The sequence below is a fragment of the Scophthalmus maximus genome, chromosome 21, assembly GCF_022379125.1.
Source record: "Scophthalmus maximus strain ysfricsl-2021 chromosome 21, ASM2237912v1, whole genome shotgun sequence".
NCBI classification, from domain to species: domain Eukaryota; kingdom Metazoa; phylum Chordata; class Actinopteri; order Pleuronectiformes; family Scophthalmidae; genus Scophthalmus; species Scophthalmus maximus.
The window spans coordinates 7,838,130-7,853,704 of NC_061535.1; the positions used below are offsets into that span (position 1 = coordinate 7,838,130).

At 44.7% G+C, this 15,575-nt stretch overlaps 1 protein-coding gene across 8 annotated transcripts in view; it reads left to right on the plus strand.

The window, feature by feature from the left end:
• Positions 1 to 15,575, plus strand: part of col11a1a (collagen, type XI, alpha 1a) — a 69,982-nt gene continuing 54,407 nt past the window's right edge. For 5 of the 8 annotated variants that reach the window (XM_035619548.2, XM_035619545.2, XM_035619551.2 and 2 more), the window contains exons 1-5: positions 2 to 407; positions 4,858 to 5,022; positions 5,423 to 5,636; positions 8,051 to 8,213; positions 15,102 to 15,227. In XM_035619548.2, the coding sequence (XP_035475441.1) occupies positions 293 to 407; positions 4,858 to 5,022; positions 5,423 to 5,636; positions 8,051 to 8,213; positions 15,102 to 15,227 (783 nt within the window). In that variant the 5' untranslated portion in view covers positions 2 to 292. Of the gene's footprint in view, positions 408 to 4,857; positions 5,023 to 5,422; positions 5,637 to 8,050; positions 8,214 to 15,101; positions 15,228 to 15,575 lie in introns of all 8 variants that reach the window. The other 3 variants (XM_035619546.2, XM_035619549.2, XM_035619553.2) reach the window with 3 other exon arrangements.

A 15,575-nucleotide genomic window follows, 5' to 3' on the forward strand; every position in this document is an offset into this window, starting at 1 on the left:
CGTGGCTCTGGTTTGCGGAGCATGCCCAGCCCTCCTGCCCGCGGACGCACCAAGTGTACCGACTGCACTCCGCGCGTTTTGGTTAAAGCCCGACTACCTTCACTGTGAAGGCTGGGCGCTGGGAAGGAGGATCGGGGGCCTCGTGGCTGAGAGAAGGAGGCGAACAAATCCCCACTTATGGCTTTTCTGTAGGACGGTTTCCATCATCATTTGGGATTGTGGAAGGGACGTCGTTGACACCTACATCACCTGAAGTCGCCCGAGAGTTTTATTCACTTGTGGGCGCTCGACCATGGAGATGCAAAGGTGGTCCACACGGTGGAAAACGAAAAGGTGGCTTATGGATTCCACTGTAACCGCATTCATCACTTTAACCCTGGTTCTGCAGGCTGCTTTTGTCACAGCAGGTAAGCTGGTATATTAGGGAGCACACTTCTCAAATGAACTTTATCTGGCCCAAAAGGGGGGACGGAGCGGTAACTGATGATGGATGACCGACCGCGTCCCCCCCCCCCACAACTAAAGTAGTTATATTAAAGCGTGCCTGCCCAGTATATTCTACCTGTATGACCACTGTGTGGAGGCCACCAGGAAAAAAAAAACTTGCAGTACAGTAAATCTGTACACTGATCTCACCGCTGTGGTGAAGTGGACAGTTAAAGTAGAGGCAACTTGGGCAGCGCACGGTCTCGGGGGTGGGGGTGGGTGGGTGTCACTGCTTGAGGTGCACATATTTTTCTGGCCAAAACACTATATTAATTAACACTCAATTTACCTCGGGCTACTTTTACGCATGAGTGGGAAGCGTCCGCCCCGAAGATGAAACACTTCGCCTAATTCAATTCATCCAAAGCCGCTGGTATGTGCGCGCCGAGACCGGGACCCCTGCGCTGTGAGACTCGCTTGGGCTGAGAGGAAGCTCTTTGTCTGAGCCGTGGTCCGCTGGGTGGATGTGGACCTGGTTAGCAGGGTGGGTTCCCTCAGCCAGAGGACCATGGACACTTGTCGGACCCTGGACTTTGCCTGGGTTACATGTTTCTTTCATATGAGGAATGGCACCGAACCCACGGTGTTTCTCATATGAACGCGCCATGTGATGTTTCTCTAAGTCAGGCTGTAGGGATATTGAGAGGGCTTGTGGTTCATGTTGACCTGTTTGTCAGAACAGCTGCAGTCTCTTCATAAATGAATGCAGTGAGCGTAATGTCCCAGGTGGACACATAATCCATATATAGATAGTAAGGTATTTAATGGAGATGTTCTGTCAGTGTACAGCTTTAGGCTCATAGTAAATGTGGAGATGGAAAGCACTTCTCAAATCTGTCACTGCAGAGCGCAAAGCCTCTGCGTGTCAACAGGGGTCTGAGTGGTCAGGCAGGTTCACCCTATCTCCACAGTGCCCTGGTCCACACTGAAGCCCAAAGGCTGATCCCCCCTCCCCACCCCCAGCCCTGGTGCAGCTCTTCCCCTCAACGTTGCACTTGTTTGGTGAACTGCAGGACAGTGCTGTGTGGTGTGAGCGGTGGGAATGCTTCCTCTCTTAAGTACTGAGCAGTTATTTGATGATGGTCCTTGCCGCACTTCCCTATGATTTCAGAGCCTTCAAAGAGCAGGCCTGCATATGGGCCTAGCCTGCAGCCATAATGGCCACCAGTCATTGGGTTCATGATTACACAGACCCCACATCTTATCCTTTTGACAAATCAGTATGGATTTATTGTCATACACTCCGATGCAGGTAGAAGTTAAGGAAATGTCGCAGGGTGGAAATTCAGCCTTGTGTTAGAAAAAAAAAGATCGATAGAACTTTATCTCATGCTATGGGTTTTAAAAAAGTTTCATAAGAACGTATGGTTAAATGTCTCAACCTTTCTACCAACTAATTGGTGACGTCAAAGGAAGAAATCAGAAAAAGTTGAAGTTAACAGAGTTTCATTGTGGTTGTACAAATCATTTTTTGTCACTTTTTATTAAATTATGCACCTCAGAGGATACTAGACTGGAGTTGTGCTGAAGATTGTAAATCTCACCTTTCCAAATTCATCAACTCCTGCCTCTATTTTTAATCTGAAGTATTGCGCTGCAGGCAACGTGTTCCAGGGTCCCTGTCAGTTTCTTCTGAGCTCTTTATGGCAGTCGAAGCTGTTTCTGCAGGGTGCCCTCTCTATCTAGCAGTGTACAGACACGTTTTCTAAGGCCCCCCGGGCGCAAGCTCAGATGTGCATTCCAGCAGACAAAGCTAGCGTTTTCAGAGTCCTCTCCCCAATGTGCTCAACCAGGAACATCAGCTTTGTCCTGCTGAAGCTGTCACATATTTGGATCCTCCACACAAAGTCAGAACTTGTGTGACACCGAAATTGCGTTATAACTGAAAATTCAAATGCAAACTCTGAAGTGGGGAGGATCACAGGGGCTTTCGAGGGACTTATTTTGCTCTTACGTGATCTTTTTTGGATTTAGAATAAAGTTTAAAACGCTATGTGACAACATGCTCTGATATTCATGTGAAGGGATACAGTAAAGGGAGTTAATGAGGGTTAATACGAGGGGAGGGGGGGGGGGGGGTAGAGGGGAAATATGCTTTGAAAAACATGGGTAGGTCTCAGTAAAGTTTCCTTGGAATGACAGTAGTATAAAGCTGTCTTGTTTTAGCCGGCAGCATGGTGGAAGTTAAAAGTAGGAGAGAGGGAGATGGGGGGTGGGTGGTTGGGATGTATTTATATATATATATATATATATATATATATATATATATGTATACACACATACATACATATTCTGGCTGAAGATATTATTAGAGTCTCAGGGAGCTGCAGGTGAAAAGGTCCTCCTCTGTTTACCAGCCAGTTTCACCTTTGTGTAAAGACGTAAAGGCTCAGCACGAGTGCAGGAGGGGGGTTATGATATCAGCATGCTCATGTCTTATGTATTATGTAATAAAGGATGAGCTGAGACTTTTTGGCCTCTGTCCTAAGAATGTTGTTACGTTATCTCTTGGAACACATGGCGGAGATGGTATCAGATTTGTCCATCTGTGTATTATGGTAATGTGTCATATTGCTCCTCCTCCTCTCGCATGCTTCTGCTTAGAGATATCCGTGTGATCCATCAATCGAGACGGTCTTGGTTGATTTAACGGTTGGCTGGGATTTTATCTCTCCTCCGGACTCAGGGCGGTCCATCCTTTCGTGCCACATTCTGCTGGTTTCTTCTGTATGCCGCCTGTTTGCTCAGGCCCGAGGGCATTCTCACACCAGCTCATCAGATGCACTCTTTTAAAACCTGTGCACACTCATTTGGTCACCTTAATGGATTGGCCTGTGTTGACGTTTTCTCAGCGCGTCCGTGCGAGGGTCGCAGCCTGGCCAAAATTGCCACATCTGGAACCTATGAGTCCCGGAGTTTGAACTGAAAGCAACTCTGCAGGAACTCACAATGAGGTTCTCAGTTCACTCTCCAAAGTAAGTAGCTGATTCTTCCTCACAAGCTATAAGCAAGGGCCAAGTTGACTTTACTCATTCCTACGCAGCGACAGTTTGCTTGGGCCCTCTGTGTGCTCTCCGTTGGATTGTGGTGGGTTGACAGTGAGGCGGGTCAGTTATTCCAACTGAGCTTGATGGTCACATGTGTTTGTATGACAGACTGAAGCCGAGCTGCTCTCTCTGCTTTCATTATGAAGTGTGCTGTTCTGAACAGTGTGCCCAAACAGCAGCACTGACTTATCTGGTGATCTTGTACAAACCATTTGAATGAGCGCTGCTTGCAGCAACTTCATATTTCCTCTGAATACACTCATGTTGAAACAAGCTCTTGTCCCCAAACCAAATGCTTCTCTGAACAGAATTAAACAGTCTCTGGTGTTGCCTTTCATTGCCACAGCTGGAATGTTGACCAGAGAAGGTTGAGAGCAACATCAGGTATTTTTTGGATCCCCCTGTATCAAAAAAAGTAAAGAAACTCTGAGAGCAAATTGACCTCTACACGCTTAACAAAACACTGGCTGTAGAGCCGTCAGAAAAGGTGGGCTGATGCTTTCAGACACCCCGGCATGCTCATTTATACTGCAACAACAGATTTGCGACATTTAACATTCGGCCTTTGTATTATTCAGATGTTGGTCTGTATGCTCTGCAGTGAAATGTCCCAGGTACAAACTGAACCGATCGTGTTCACCGAGCTAATGTTTGGTACTGAGTGGGTGTTTTGTTGAAGAGGCATCATTATAATTCTTTCCCAGGGGTCTCCATTATGTAAAGTGTATCAGACTGAAGGGAATGAAAAACCCAGAGAGCCCAGGTGAGCCTTATCAAGGTAAACCTATCCAGGTGTTATAGAACTAGATCCCTGTTTGTTCATTATACTCTGTGATTCACCCTGATGGAGACGATTCCTGTTTGATGAGCCTGTAGAGCCATGGCAAGGGCAGACTTTTCCAACTTAACTTTAGACACGAGTTTCCTAGTGCGGGTTATTCTTGTGTAAAATGTTAATTACTGTTAATCATACACAGGGTGTATAGGTAGAGTCATTGATACTGTGAAAGGTGTGCTGTTCAGATGACACAGGGAGGCCAACATCAGAACTGGAATGGGATGGATATAATGAGGGAATCTGTGAAGTGTTCCCAAGTTGGGTATAATAATATTGAATGTAATATGAATCATGCAGTGGCTGTGGACAAGTGTATTTAAAATGATAAAAGCCATACATGACTAAAAATAAATTTAATGTAATATGCATTTGATATTCACTGTTGTCATCCATCATCTGTGTGCTGATCACTGTGATGGACCAAGTACACCTTTAACCAAATGTTTGGCTGTGACCTAACTGACCTTTTATTTGCTCCCTGAACAGCAGAACCAGTGGACGTCCTAAAAGTATTAGATTTTCAAAATTACCCTGAAGGAGTGACGAAAACATCAGGATTTTGCACAAACCGAAGAGCATCGCAGCCGGACTCAGCTTACAGAGTTGCCAAGCAGGTCCAGATCAGTGCCCCCACCACGCAGTTATTCCCCGGTAAGACAAATTTAACCTGATTCAACTGTCATGTGGTGTGAGTGTGTTTGGAAGGTGTGTTTTGATTGTGGTCCTGTGCTCTGTACTGTCTCTGCAAAACCTTGTCCACAAAAATGTAGCACGTGTACACACAAGTACCGTAATGTAATTATCTTCATGTGACTGATTTCTATAGCTCCAAGCTAGACTTACAGTGTTGATGATGCACAATGCTGGTGTATACTTGTAGCCACAAAACACTGTTATAGATGTGCGTCACACAGAACGGAACAACCTTTACAATTACACCTAACTTTAAAATGAAGACATGTTAAAAGTTTCAATGAAAAGTCTGTAGGTCTGTCTTATTTACAGTCACAGTAACTCTAACCCATCCATTCTTCCTCATTTGTCTTTGCAGGAGGGGTATTTCCCGAGGACTTCTCCATCCTGACCACAGTGCGCCCCAAGTCCGGCCTCCAGTCTTTCTTGCTGTCCATTTACAACAGGCAGGGAGTGCAGCAGCTGGGCGTGGAAGTGGGACGCTCACCTGTCTTCCTGTATGAGGATCAGACTGGCAGTCCAGCCCCGGAGGACTACCCCCTGTTCCGTAGTCTCAACCTTGCTGATGGAAAGTATGTCAGATCTCGAATGTGCACTCATGTACTCACATACTCAAACACGCCCACACACCCTCATGGCTGAAGCTGATTCAGAAGGAAAGGGTGTTGCAGCATGCGGAGAGCGGAGTAGGTGAATGAGAGTGTTTAAAATCCTGAATTGTCCAACCGGCTTAGCAGTAGGTGTCTTATTGGATCATAAAGTCTTTTTTTGTGATATGATTGGAAACTGGAAAACAGGAATGGATTGTTCTGCATTTTGATTGAAATTCTTTCTGAGAGGTGGGGTGATTTCAGTGGCGTTTCGATTATCCTAAAACCCCAAATCGACTGAAAGCATTCAAATGGTCAGACATTGTCATATTTCCACTGACCTGTTCTCCTTGATAAAAGCAAGAACAAAACCTAGATCTTCCCATTGTTGCACCACAGGTGCTCATCACCGGATTATCCATCCCATCAGGGGTCCGTGGGCACAGAGACAGGTCAGACACAGGGAGACACTGGATTATTGGGGCTCAGCAGGGACTGCTATGGGCAACCTGACCTCATCCATGAACTCACTGCCTCTGTTATTTTAGAGAGGGGGGGAAAGGAAGGAGGAGGAAAGGGGCAGTCTTAAACTTCCTTTTTACCCATTTGGATTACCTCACCCAACCAGAAACAGCGCTCCTAACCTTTTAGCATAAACCTGATTATCTGCTCCCAGGTTCTGAAATCCCAGAACTCTCGCTCAGAGCTTCAGCTTAGCTGACATGAGCCCATGTGCAGGGGCAGGAGGGGGATACGTGAGGAGATATTTTTTTTGCCCCTAAATGTTCTTAAGATGAGATATAGTGTTTACACTGTAATCATAATAAAAGGAAGCTCTGGAAAAACAGTCATACATCTCATGTCAGCAATAGCTCTGCTTTATGGGCAGGTTGTGACAAAGAGAAGATGTCAACAGTCCCAGCCATCTTTTGTGTTGGTCTTGTTGGCTGTTTCGTGTAGTGTGTAGTTTTTGTGACCCACTCTGGAAAAGGCAATGTTCTCCGTAGAGGATTTTTAGCACTTCTTGGTCTGGATGGATTCCAGGTCCAGGCCTTGTCTAAATCTTCAGCTCAGGCTTCGTACAGTCCCTGTGGATGCATTGTTACTAAGAAAGCATACGCCAAGCTTGAAAAGAGAGGCACAATGATGACATTGATGAGGTGAAAAAGAGCATAATCCCTCTCTTTAAAGGGACTGGGGGGGTTTCTAGTGAGCTGTTGCACTGTATGCTGTCGGGCTTATAAGCTCTTTAAATATGTTTTGGGAAAGATCATTCTTACATTTTTCTTCTCACATACAATGTCACTCTTCTTACTCTGACTTTAATGCACACCAAAAGTTAGAGATATTCTTAAACCTATTGAAGTCAGCATTTGCTTCTCTGCGTTACAGTATAAAGTGACAAGTAATCCTTACTGCTGTAGCGCTAAGCCCAGAGAGTGTTGCATGCTTGTTTTCCTCTAAGCTTCACTGCCTGCCCTGGAATGTGTCATCTAGTTGTGTTCAAGAGAATTGGGCATTTCCCTCCTCTGTTAGCAAAATATACCACCGTAGAGGATAAATGAGGTATCAGATCTGTGATACGTGCTTCCCATGCTGCCATGTTGAGCAACAGTGGTGCCAGTTCTCATCTTCCACCCCAGAACAATGTTTTGACTGTGTGTCTCCTGCTCTGGCAGGGCAGGCCTTCCTGGATCCTGACACACACTTTCCACAATGTTCACCATGTCTGTCATGCCGAGTAACCCAGAAGGAGGATTAAGTTTGGAGTTTAATGAGTGTAATCCCGTGTTAAACAGGGCCAAAGTGTGGGGGCAAGAATGTGGTCCACTGCCGCCTGGTATTCAATAGTCCTTCCTTAAGTGCAGTGGCAAATGGTCCAGAGGCGAGGGAGGTGTCAGACTCACGTGTGACCTCGATTAACCCTTTTGCGTACACGGATGTTGTCGATCGAAATGACGCTGCCGCTGTTGCTCCTGTTTCAGCATTACTTCTTATCATGAATCCCGTCATAGGACGCCGTTTCTTCCTCCTTGAGGTGTTTTGTGTTGTGTAAAAGGCAGATTATAATCCCATTTGAGGTGTTGATAAAGTGCCCTTGCAATCAAACGCTCAAACAGAATGTTATCGACTTACTTACTTTTTGTAATGATCATACACTTGCCATGTGCAGTTGAAGTGCCTCCGGTGTTTCAGGATGACTCAGTGTCAGCCGACTAGTCACTTTGTGGTAAATGTGTGATTTGATTTGAATTTCCTGAAAACATTTTAAAACAGGATTAACTCTTCCAGGTCTGCCCTCCATTCCAAGTCCCTCAGGTGACATCACCGGATGCATCCAATGACCATTTGGCCTCTTTTTCTTGCTCACCTCTCCTTACTGTGTCCTTGACCAGGTGGCACCGCGTGGCCATCAGCGTGGAGAAGAAGATGGTCACCATCATTGTCGACTGCAAGAAGAAGATCGTCAAGCCTCTCCTCCGGAGTGACCATGCTGCCATCGACACCAGCGGCATCACCGTGTTTGGCACCAGGATCCTGGACGAGGAGGTCTTCCAGGTAAACTTGTCGTTGGTGGATTGTTTGAACGGATTCAACAAGTAGTGTTTCAGTCTGTTTGAATTTAACTCATTGTTTCTTATGCAGTTTGGCATTGGCATTCATTCAACATAATAGTATCTATTGTGTCCAGATTTCTCTCTCTGCCAAATGTTGCTTCAAATTCTTTGACTTGGGGGTTTTCAGTTCATCAGTTCAACATCCCATGTTGGCAGCCCTAGTGTCCTTTGATGCTGCAAAAAAGGAATGTGGAGATGATAGAAACCAGGGAGGATCTGGAGAGCTCCAATTCTGTAGATTTTTGATTTATGTGGACCTTCACTGTAGATATCACCAATACATCTGAGACATCAGGGTGTAGTTTGATGACAGCGCAGAATGACTCGTGGCAGAAGTGTTCAGCTTTCCTTGCTTTGGAACTCCCGAGTAACTTTGTCAATGTGTTGCTCTCACTTTTTCAAAGTGTGAGGAGCTCAGATTATATTTTGGGGGGCCAAACAGACACAGGGCTGTGTGGCTGCCTGGGCAGCCTTTTAAGAAGCACGATGGACACAGATCGCAAGACAGCACTACTCTGAGCTTATTTTAAATGCAGACAGAAAAAAGGAGAGTGACTTCTGAGCTAATCACAGACTCTGGGTTTGTTGAGGCCTGAATGTTCTGAGAGAGTTTTTGTGGGTGTGTTCAGTGTTGGAGCTGAGGTGCAGCATCTACACATGAAGTCCCAGCAGACACTGACAGTGAACAGATGGTGATATAATGGTTTCTAGGTTAACTTGGATGTAATTTTAAGGCATCTTCAACTGTCGACTGCATCTTGCGGTATTTTTATGATTCGGACCCAAAGTTTGGACTTATTTGCCATCTTTTCTACATTGTTATAGCTTGTTCTCAGTCTCAGATCCTTTGTTGAAGTTTCTCTTTACCTTGTTATTAGAAACACTTAGGATTAACTTTGTAATTGGATGGTTTGCAAGTAAAGTGGTTGAAGTGGCCAACCAATGTATGGACTTCTATACATTGGTTAATCTATTGACTAAGTTTATTCATCACAGCTTTAATCCCCATATTACTTGGTTCAAGACGTGAAAGACTTTTGCTTTTACAATCGGTCAGATGTAAGGCTTCACAGTCTGGCGAATACCGTAGCACTTGGCAGTTATTGAGTTGTTGTTGTTTCTGCTATGTATAATTCAAGTGCTGCTGGGAAACTCCATCATCTTGAAATTTTGTGTTGGAATTCTCACTGGGGCTCAGGAGGTAGAGTCGGTCGTCCACTGACCCGAATTGTGGCAATTCGATCTCAGCTTCCCCTAGTCCGCATGCGGTTGTGTCCTTGGGCAAGACAATTGACCCTAAATTGCCTCTGACGGCTCTTCCGACAGTGTGTGAAGTGACAGACAAAATGCTTTATGAATGTGTGTGAATGGGTGAATGTGACTTGTGTCCTGTGAGGCGCTTTGAGTGGTCAATAAGACTAAAGAAGCGCTATATAAATATAGTCCATTCACCATCAATTTACTGTGCAGATCTATCCCAGGCTGACTCTCAAATAATGCCACCTCCTTAGCCAGTGATTTGAACATTACGCTGTGAGGTGCAGTTGTCCCGGAGGTGGGTGCTGCCATTGGGCTCAGGCAGATGTAAATAATGACACACAATGGCTGAGGTAAAGGTCACTGAAATGCTCCATGGGGGCTGTGTTTGCTTGTGAGAGAGGGCTGGTTTGTTTATGGGCCGCAGGAATGACAAATCATTATTCTGATGCCATGTTTGAATGACTGCTGCTCCTGCTATTGTTATATATGTATATATAACATATTTCTATCTGACATTCTTTGCTCTCACCTCATGCTAAACTGTGGTCATTTGGTTAATGACATGCAGATATTTTCTAAAGAAAACTTAAATATAATATACAAAGATGGGTTTTATCAGCATTAATCAGAATTATCATTTATATCTAAGAGATAACCAGTAATTTAGTTTTATTTTGCCATCATACTGGCCATATACAGAAGTTGTATCAGTTTGATGAAACTTAAAATATTTTAGTCTCTGTCAGTCGTATACTGACATAATATCTGTCGGGAAAAATATGAAATCAGTTTACAGATATCTGGATGTTGCTGTAATCTCAATGAGTTTATTGTGTTATATTACACAACAATGAATTAATTAGTTTTCATAAAGTTTTATAAACAGATTTGTTTTCATATCTCCTGGTTGGAAACCAGCGTTTGTATGAAACAGTGAGTCCAGTCAGAGTTTGGCCAGTGGAAATGCTGAAAATAGGAGCCATAAGTCGGCTCACAGGGTCTTCGCTGTGTGGTTTTTGGAACAGCTCCTGTCTGTTCTCTGTCCCTGCCCTCCTCTGAGATCCACAGGGACCGATGCATGCTGGGATATACAGGGGAAGGAAATACCTTGGCCTTGTGCATTCAGGCCGGTGGTTAGAATGAGAAAATAAATAAAGTCAGATTTGCGGAAAGGTAAAGGCACCCTGGCAGATTCTGTCAGACCTCTTCTCGTTTTTCACTATATAACAGTATTACTGTGGTAGGTGACTTTAATATCACAATTGGTTGATAATAAATTCAATAATAATAAAACATTATAGCCATTTTATCCGATATTTAATTCTTGACATTTGTTTCCATGAGTTGATCTGCATTTTTCATAAACGTCTATTCATACCGTACCTGCCCCAGGTTGGAGGTGACCACCGTCGCACTGGGATCTGGTTTGGATGAATGGGAGTCTTTCATTGCCCCGTCAGGCCTTCCTCATTTCCCCATCTCCTCCCCTCCCTGCATATTCTCCCCTGCCTACCACCACCACCTCCCTCCCCACCCCTCCCCATCCTGAGGCCTCCCAACCGTGTCAAAGACCGTCTATTCATGCCTGGAACCATTACCTGTCTGAACCGAGCACGCTAACATATACATACCTGCCTAGTCCTTCTATTTCTAGATGGTGCTGAGATGTCTGTGTCATATGCCCATATTGTTAGTATTAATTCCACTTATAATCTTGTCAAACTTATCCATGTTGTTCTACTGCAGTCGGACCTGTCATTGCCCTTTTAATGTTTACCTACATTGTGATTTGCTGTTGCTACAGAGCAGTGGCTTCTTGCTCTACCAAAAAAATTCTTTTGTCCCGCTCCTTTAATGTCATATCTTGGAGGCTCTGACCTCCAGCTGTCTGGGGTTCAAGCCCCTTCTACCCTTTCTTAGTTCTGCTCTGTTCAGGGCCACTGTACTGTATAGACATTGGAGGAGTGGCTAATTGTTGTGTGGGGCTGTCTAATTACAGTTACCTATGGCCAAACTAAAGGCATGTTCCCCCCGGGCGAAGGTATGTCAAAGGACCCATGGTGACGACTAGTTGCGTTTTTGATTTGGCCACTGATGCCCTGCACTCACCCTGTAATTACACCATGCAATTGCATTTTGGTAAAGAAAAGGCAAAAGAGCAATCAGAACATTCAAAGCGTGGCTCTTCATGGAGCTACTGCAGCTGTGGAATTCAAACTTTTACCATACACAGCTTTAACCTTTGACCCCTTGTATATTTATATAGATTTATATTAATAAGATATTTCTCATCACTTTAGAAAATATCATTGAAGATGACACAGTGTGATTTATTACCATACATACGGTCTTGTCTTATATCCTTTATTTTGTTGTTGTTTGTTGCACTAAATGGTATCATCATTCCGTGAAGAATTATCGTGCACACTTTGTGAGTTTCCACTCGCGGTGAGCATGACCAAAAATAACAACACAGTGGATATAGCAGGTATAGAGCAGTAAATAGATTTCTACGTCTCAGCTGTTGATCTTGACCCAGCTTCTCTCTCTCAGGCTCTCCCTTCTCGTTGACCTCTGACACCAGCATTAACACACAGCCCCATGGGCCTGTTTCTGCGCAGAGCAGTGTAGTGCTCTGCCGTGCTGAGCAGCACCGTGCTGCGCTGTGCTGTAGGGAGGAAGGGGCATATTTTGGAGCTCTGGCTTGGCTAGGAGTTGCCAGAGGCTTTTATCTCAGCTGTCCACAATGGAAGACAGGTTCAGAGCCATCGGCATAACTCTCCCCAGGTGTTTCCCAGCACAAAACATCTTTTACCATCCCAGCTGCGCTCTGTTAAGGCTCTGCCTGTCTGTCTCTGGACGCTTCTTGGCATTCCCTCACTGAGCCGACAGCTCAGTTTCTCACTCGCCTTGTCTTGAGTTTGTGAAATGGCTCTTCTACGTTTGCTGTTGACCGGTTGATGCTGCAAATACTTGATAGTGAGATAGACCATCCTCTGGTTCATACTGTGGTCATGGTGTGTTCAATGGAGTGTTCTCCAATGTCTTTATTATGCATCAGGAAGCACACTTCCTGTACAATATGTGGTCACTTTGTCTTTTCTTGTGCGTTTACTATTGAATGCATCTGTCATGTTGCTCATGTCCTCCTATGAAACAGCCAGAGTTCTGATCTGGGGGTTGAGCACCGTGTCTCCACAGCCTATTTGTGTGCAGACGGGTGGCTCTCAGATGTGGACTAATTAGAGCTGACTCTAGGCAGGGTTCAAGCGTTCAGTGTTGGTCTTTGGATGACACATGAGGTAATACATGTCAACTTGAGTCAGGGCAAGGCTTGATCTCTCTTTCTCTGTCCAACCTTTCCCAAACACACACACACACACACACACACACACACACTAACACACACACACACACACACACACACACACACACACACACACACACACACACACACACACACACTGTCCCCTGCCTATCTCTCCGCTGGGCAATTTGTCATTGTCAGGATGGCAAATCTTTTAAATGGTTTTGTGATATTATATCTTTCTTAAAACCAAGACACTTGTAAGAATTAACACAACATTTTCTGCTCATATTGTCATAGTTTGAAACCCTATTTGTGATTCATTAGTGTATGCATTTTTTACCATTACCCTATTAGAAACAGTTCCCCGTGACTCGGTTGTTGTGACACTTTCAGACAAAGTGTCAAAGGTGCTCGTTATCCAGATACACTGTGTCTTACCTGTGTTGTTGTTAGAAATGTATTCAGTCAGTTAGAGGAATCAGTTCCTCTTCAGCAGAGTATCCACCCACCCAGAGGCACACAGCTGAAGCAGTGTGCAGTCAGATGTTGATGGATGGTTACTCGGAGAAAGTGTCAAGGAGCGCTGCGTGTTTTCCCATTGGACAAGCAGTAACACATGAATGTTTACACTAAGGTACTGTACATTTTAAGGGATCCATAGGTGTAGCTTTTACACAAGGAGAATTTACACACACACACACACACACACGCACACACACTGACACACACACACACACACACACACACACTGACACACACACACACACACACACACACACACACACACACACACACACACACACACACACACACACACACACACTGACACACACACACACACACACACACACACACACATTCTCTTGACAAGTTGCAGCCTGATTCATTTCTCTCCTGTTTCGCTGCCAGTCTTCTATTCTGCTCTTTAACGTATGGTGCCCGTGCTGACACAAGTGAATCAGGATTTTACCTCTGGGCTCAGTCATCTCCGTGTGCTGCCTCTGCCAAACACCCTCACCAAGGACATGTCTGCTCAGCCACCTCGTAGGAGCCCCCCTCAGCTGTCTGTGCAATGTGTATAAGGGCTCAGAAAGTGGCCTGCAGGAACACGGTTCGAGCAATTACAGACTGCACAGAAAAAAATCCAGATGCTTTGTCCAATATGTTTCGGTGTCTTGCAGTGAGCTGTGTGCTTTGGCTGTAGGACTGACAGGAAGGCGAGACAGTGTCGAGCACTGTGGTGTGCTGCCACAACCATAGAGAGAACACTGTGGTTTGGGTGTTTTTTCTCAATCCATGTGTGAGACTTGCTCTGTGCTATTTTTACGGTTTTCAGATAATGTATTGCTACATTTTTAGAGATGGCTTCATGTTAGAACAATCCCCCTTGACATTAATTGCATCAGACATCCTCAGTAACCATGTGGGCTTGTGGGCTGAGCCTTCAAATTAAAGGCTGTTCAACATCAATTTGATTCAGCGCTTGGGTGATTTTGAAACAATATTTTTAGTCAAGGAAAAAAAACACATAGTTTTTACAATTAACCAAATGTACAATTAACATGTAAAGAAGAAGTAACATGTAAATAAATATGGCAGTAACATCGGAAGAGTAAAGCTCAATGAAAATCAAACGGTTACACAAAAACGAAACATGAAATATGTATAAGCTGTTTACTGGTCTTTTATTTCTTCCAGTGTGTCTGTAGAATCTGAGGTTAGAAATATAAGCCAATAATATGGTCTTACCAGTGGTTAATAGTAAGAATGAAATAGTTTGATGCCAGGTGATGACACATGTTCATGTGGTTTCCGGAGGTAAACCTTGGCGCTCATAATAATAATTTTCTCAGTGTCTGCGCTCAGTTTCCTCCCTACGCCGTGTGAGTGTGGACCGTTTAATCATACAAGGTGGGAATTTACTCAGTAAGTGTATGGGGTCGAAGAAATCACATCTGTAATTTAAGATGTACATTCATGCCACTTTGCCCAGCATGTGAGTGGGTGAGCAAGATGAGACATGACCCCCTTGTCAGTATGTCTGTGTAGCCTTGTCTTGTGTGTTGCTAATGATGTCGTTTCATCAACGCTTGGCAACTGAAGGAGCTGTCAGAGTAATATTCATGTAAATAATTCAGTTTCAAAGCACTAATGTGGGATTTTTGAAACGGACGTGGAAGATTACATGTGGGAGGCACATAGCTTCTGCATGCAGACAGTAACCCGACTCACGTTTTTTCTTTTTTCTCTCTTCTGCAGGGTGACATCCAGCAACTTCTGATTGTGGCTGATCCCAAAGCAGCATTTGACTACTGTGAACATTACAGCCCAGACTGTGAGACTCCCCACGGTGATTCCCTGCAAGCCCAGGAGCCAGAGGAAGAGGTCAGCCAACCAGGGAGGGTGGCAGTGGTGGTGGTGGTGGTGGTGGCGGGGGGGGGGGTTGTACCAGTTGAAGGGTCCACATAAATTTGAATTCTCTAAGAGGAGGGATTGAAGAGCTTCCCTTAAATCCAGGGCCTGTTGAAGTTTTCGGGTTTTATTAGCACATGATAAGTCTGTCAGCCCTTGGACACAGCCCTTGTAGGTGGGTTAAAGTGTTTTAACAGAGATAAGCATGTAGCATTTGTGTAAATTAGGAGATTTTGGGAAGTTTGCCCCAGGGATAAATTAAGTTTTTGGGGCCTTTGTCGTCTTAGGCCAGGCTTTTCCCTCGATCTGTTCCACAAGTCC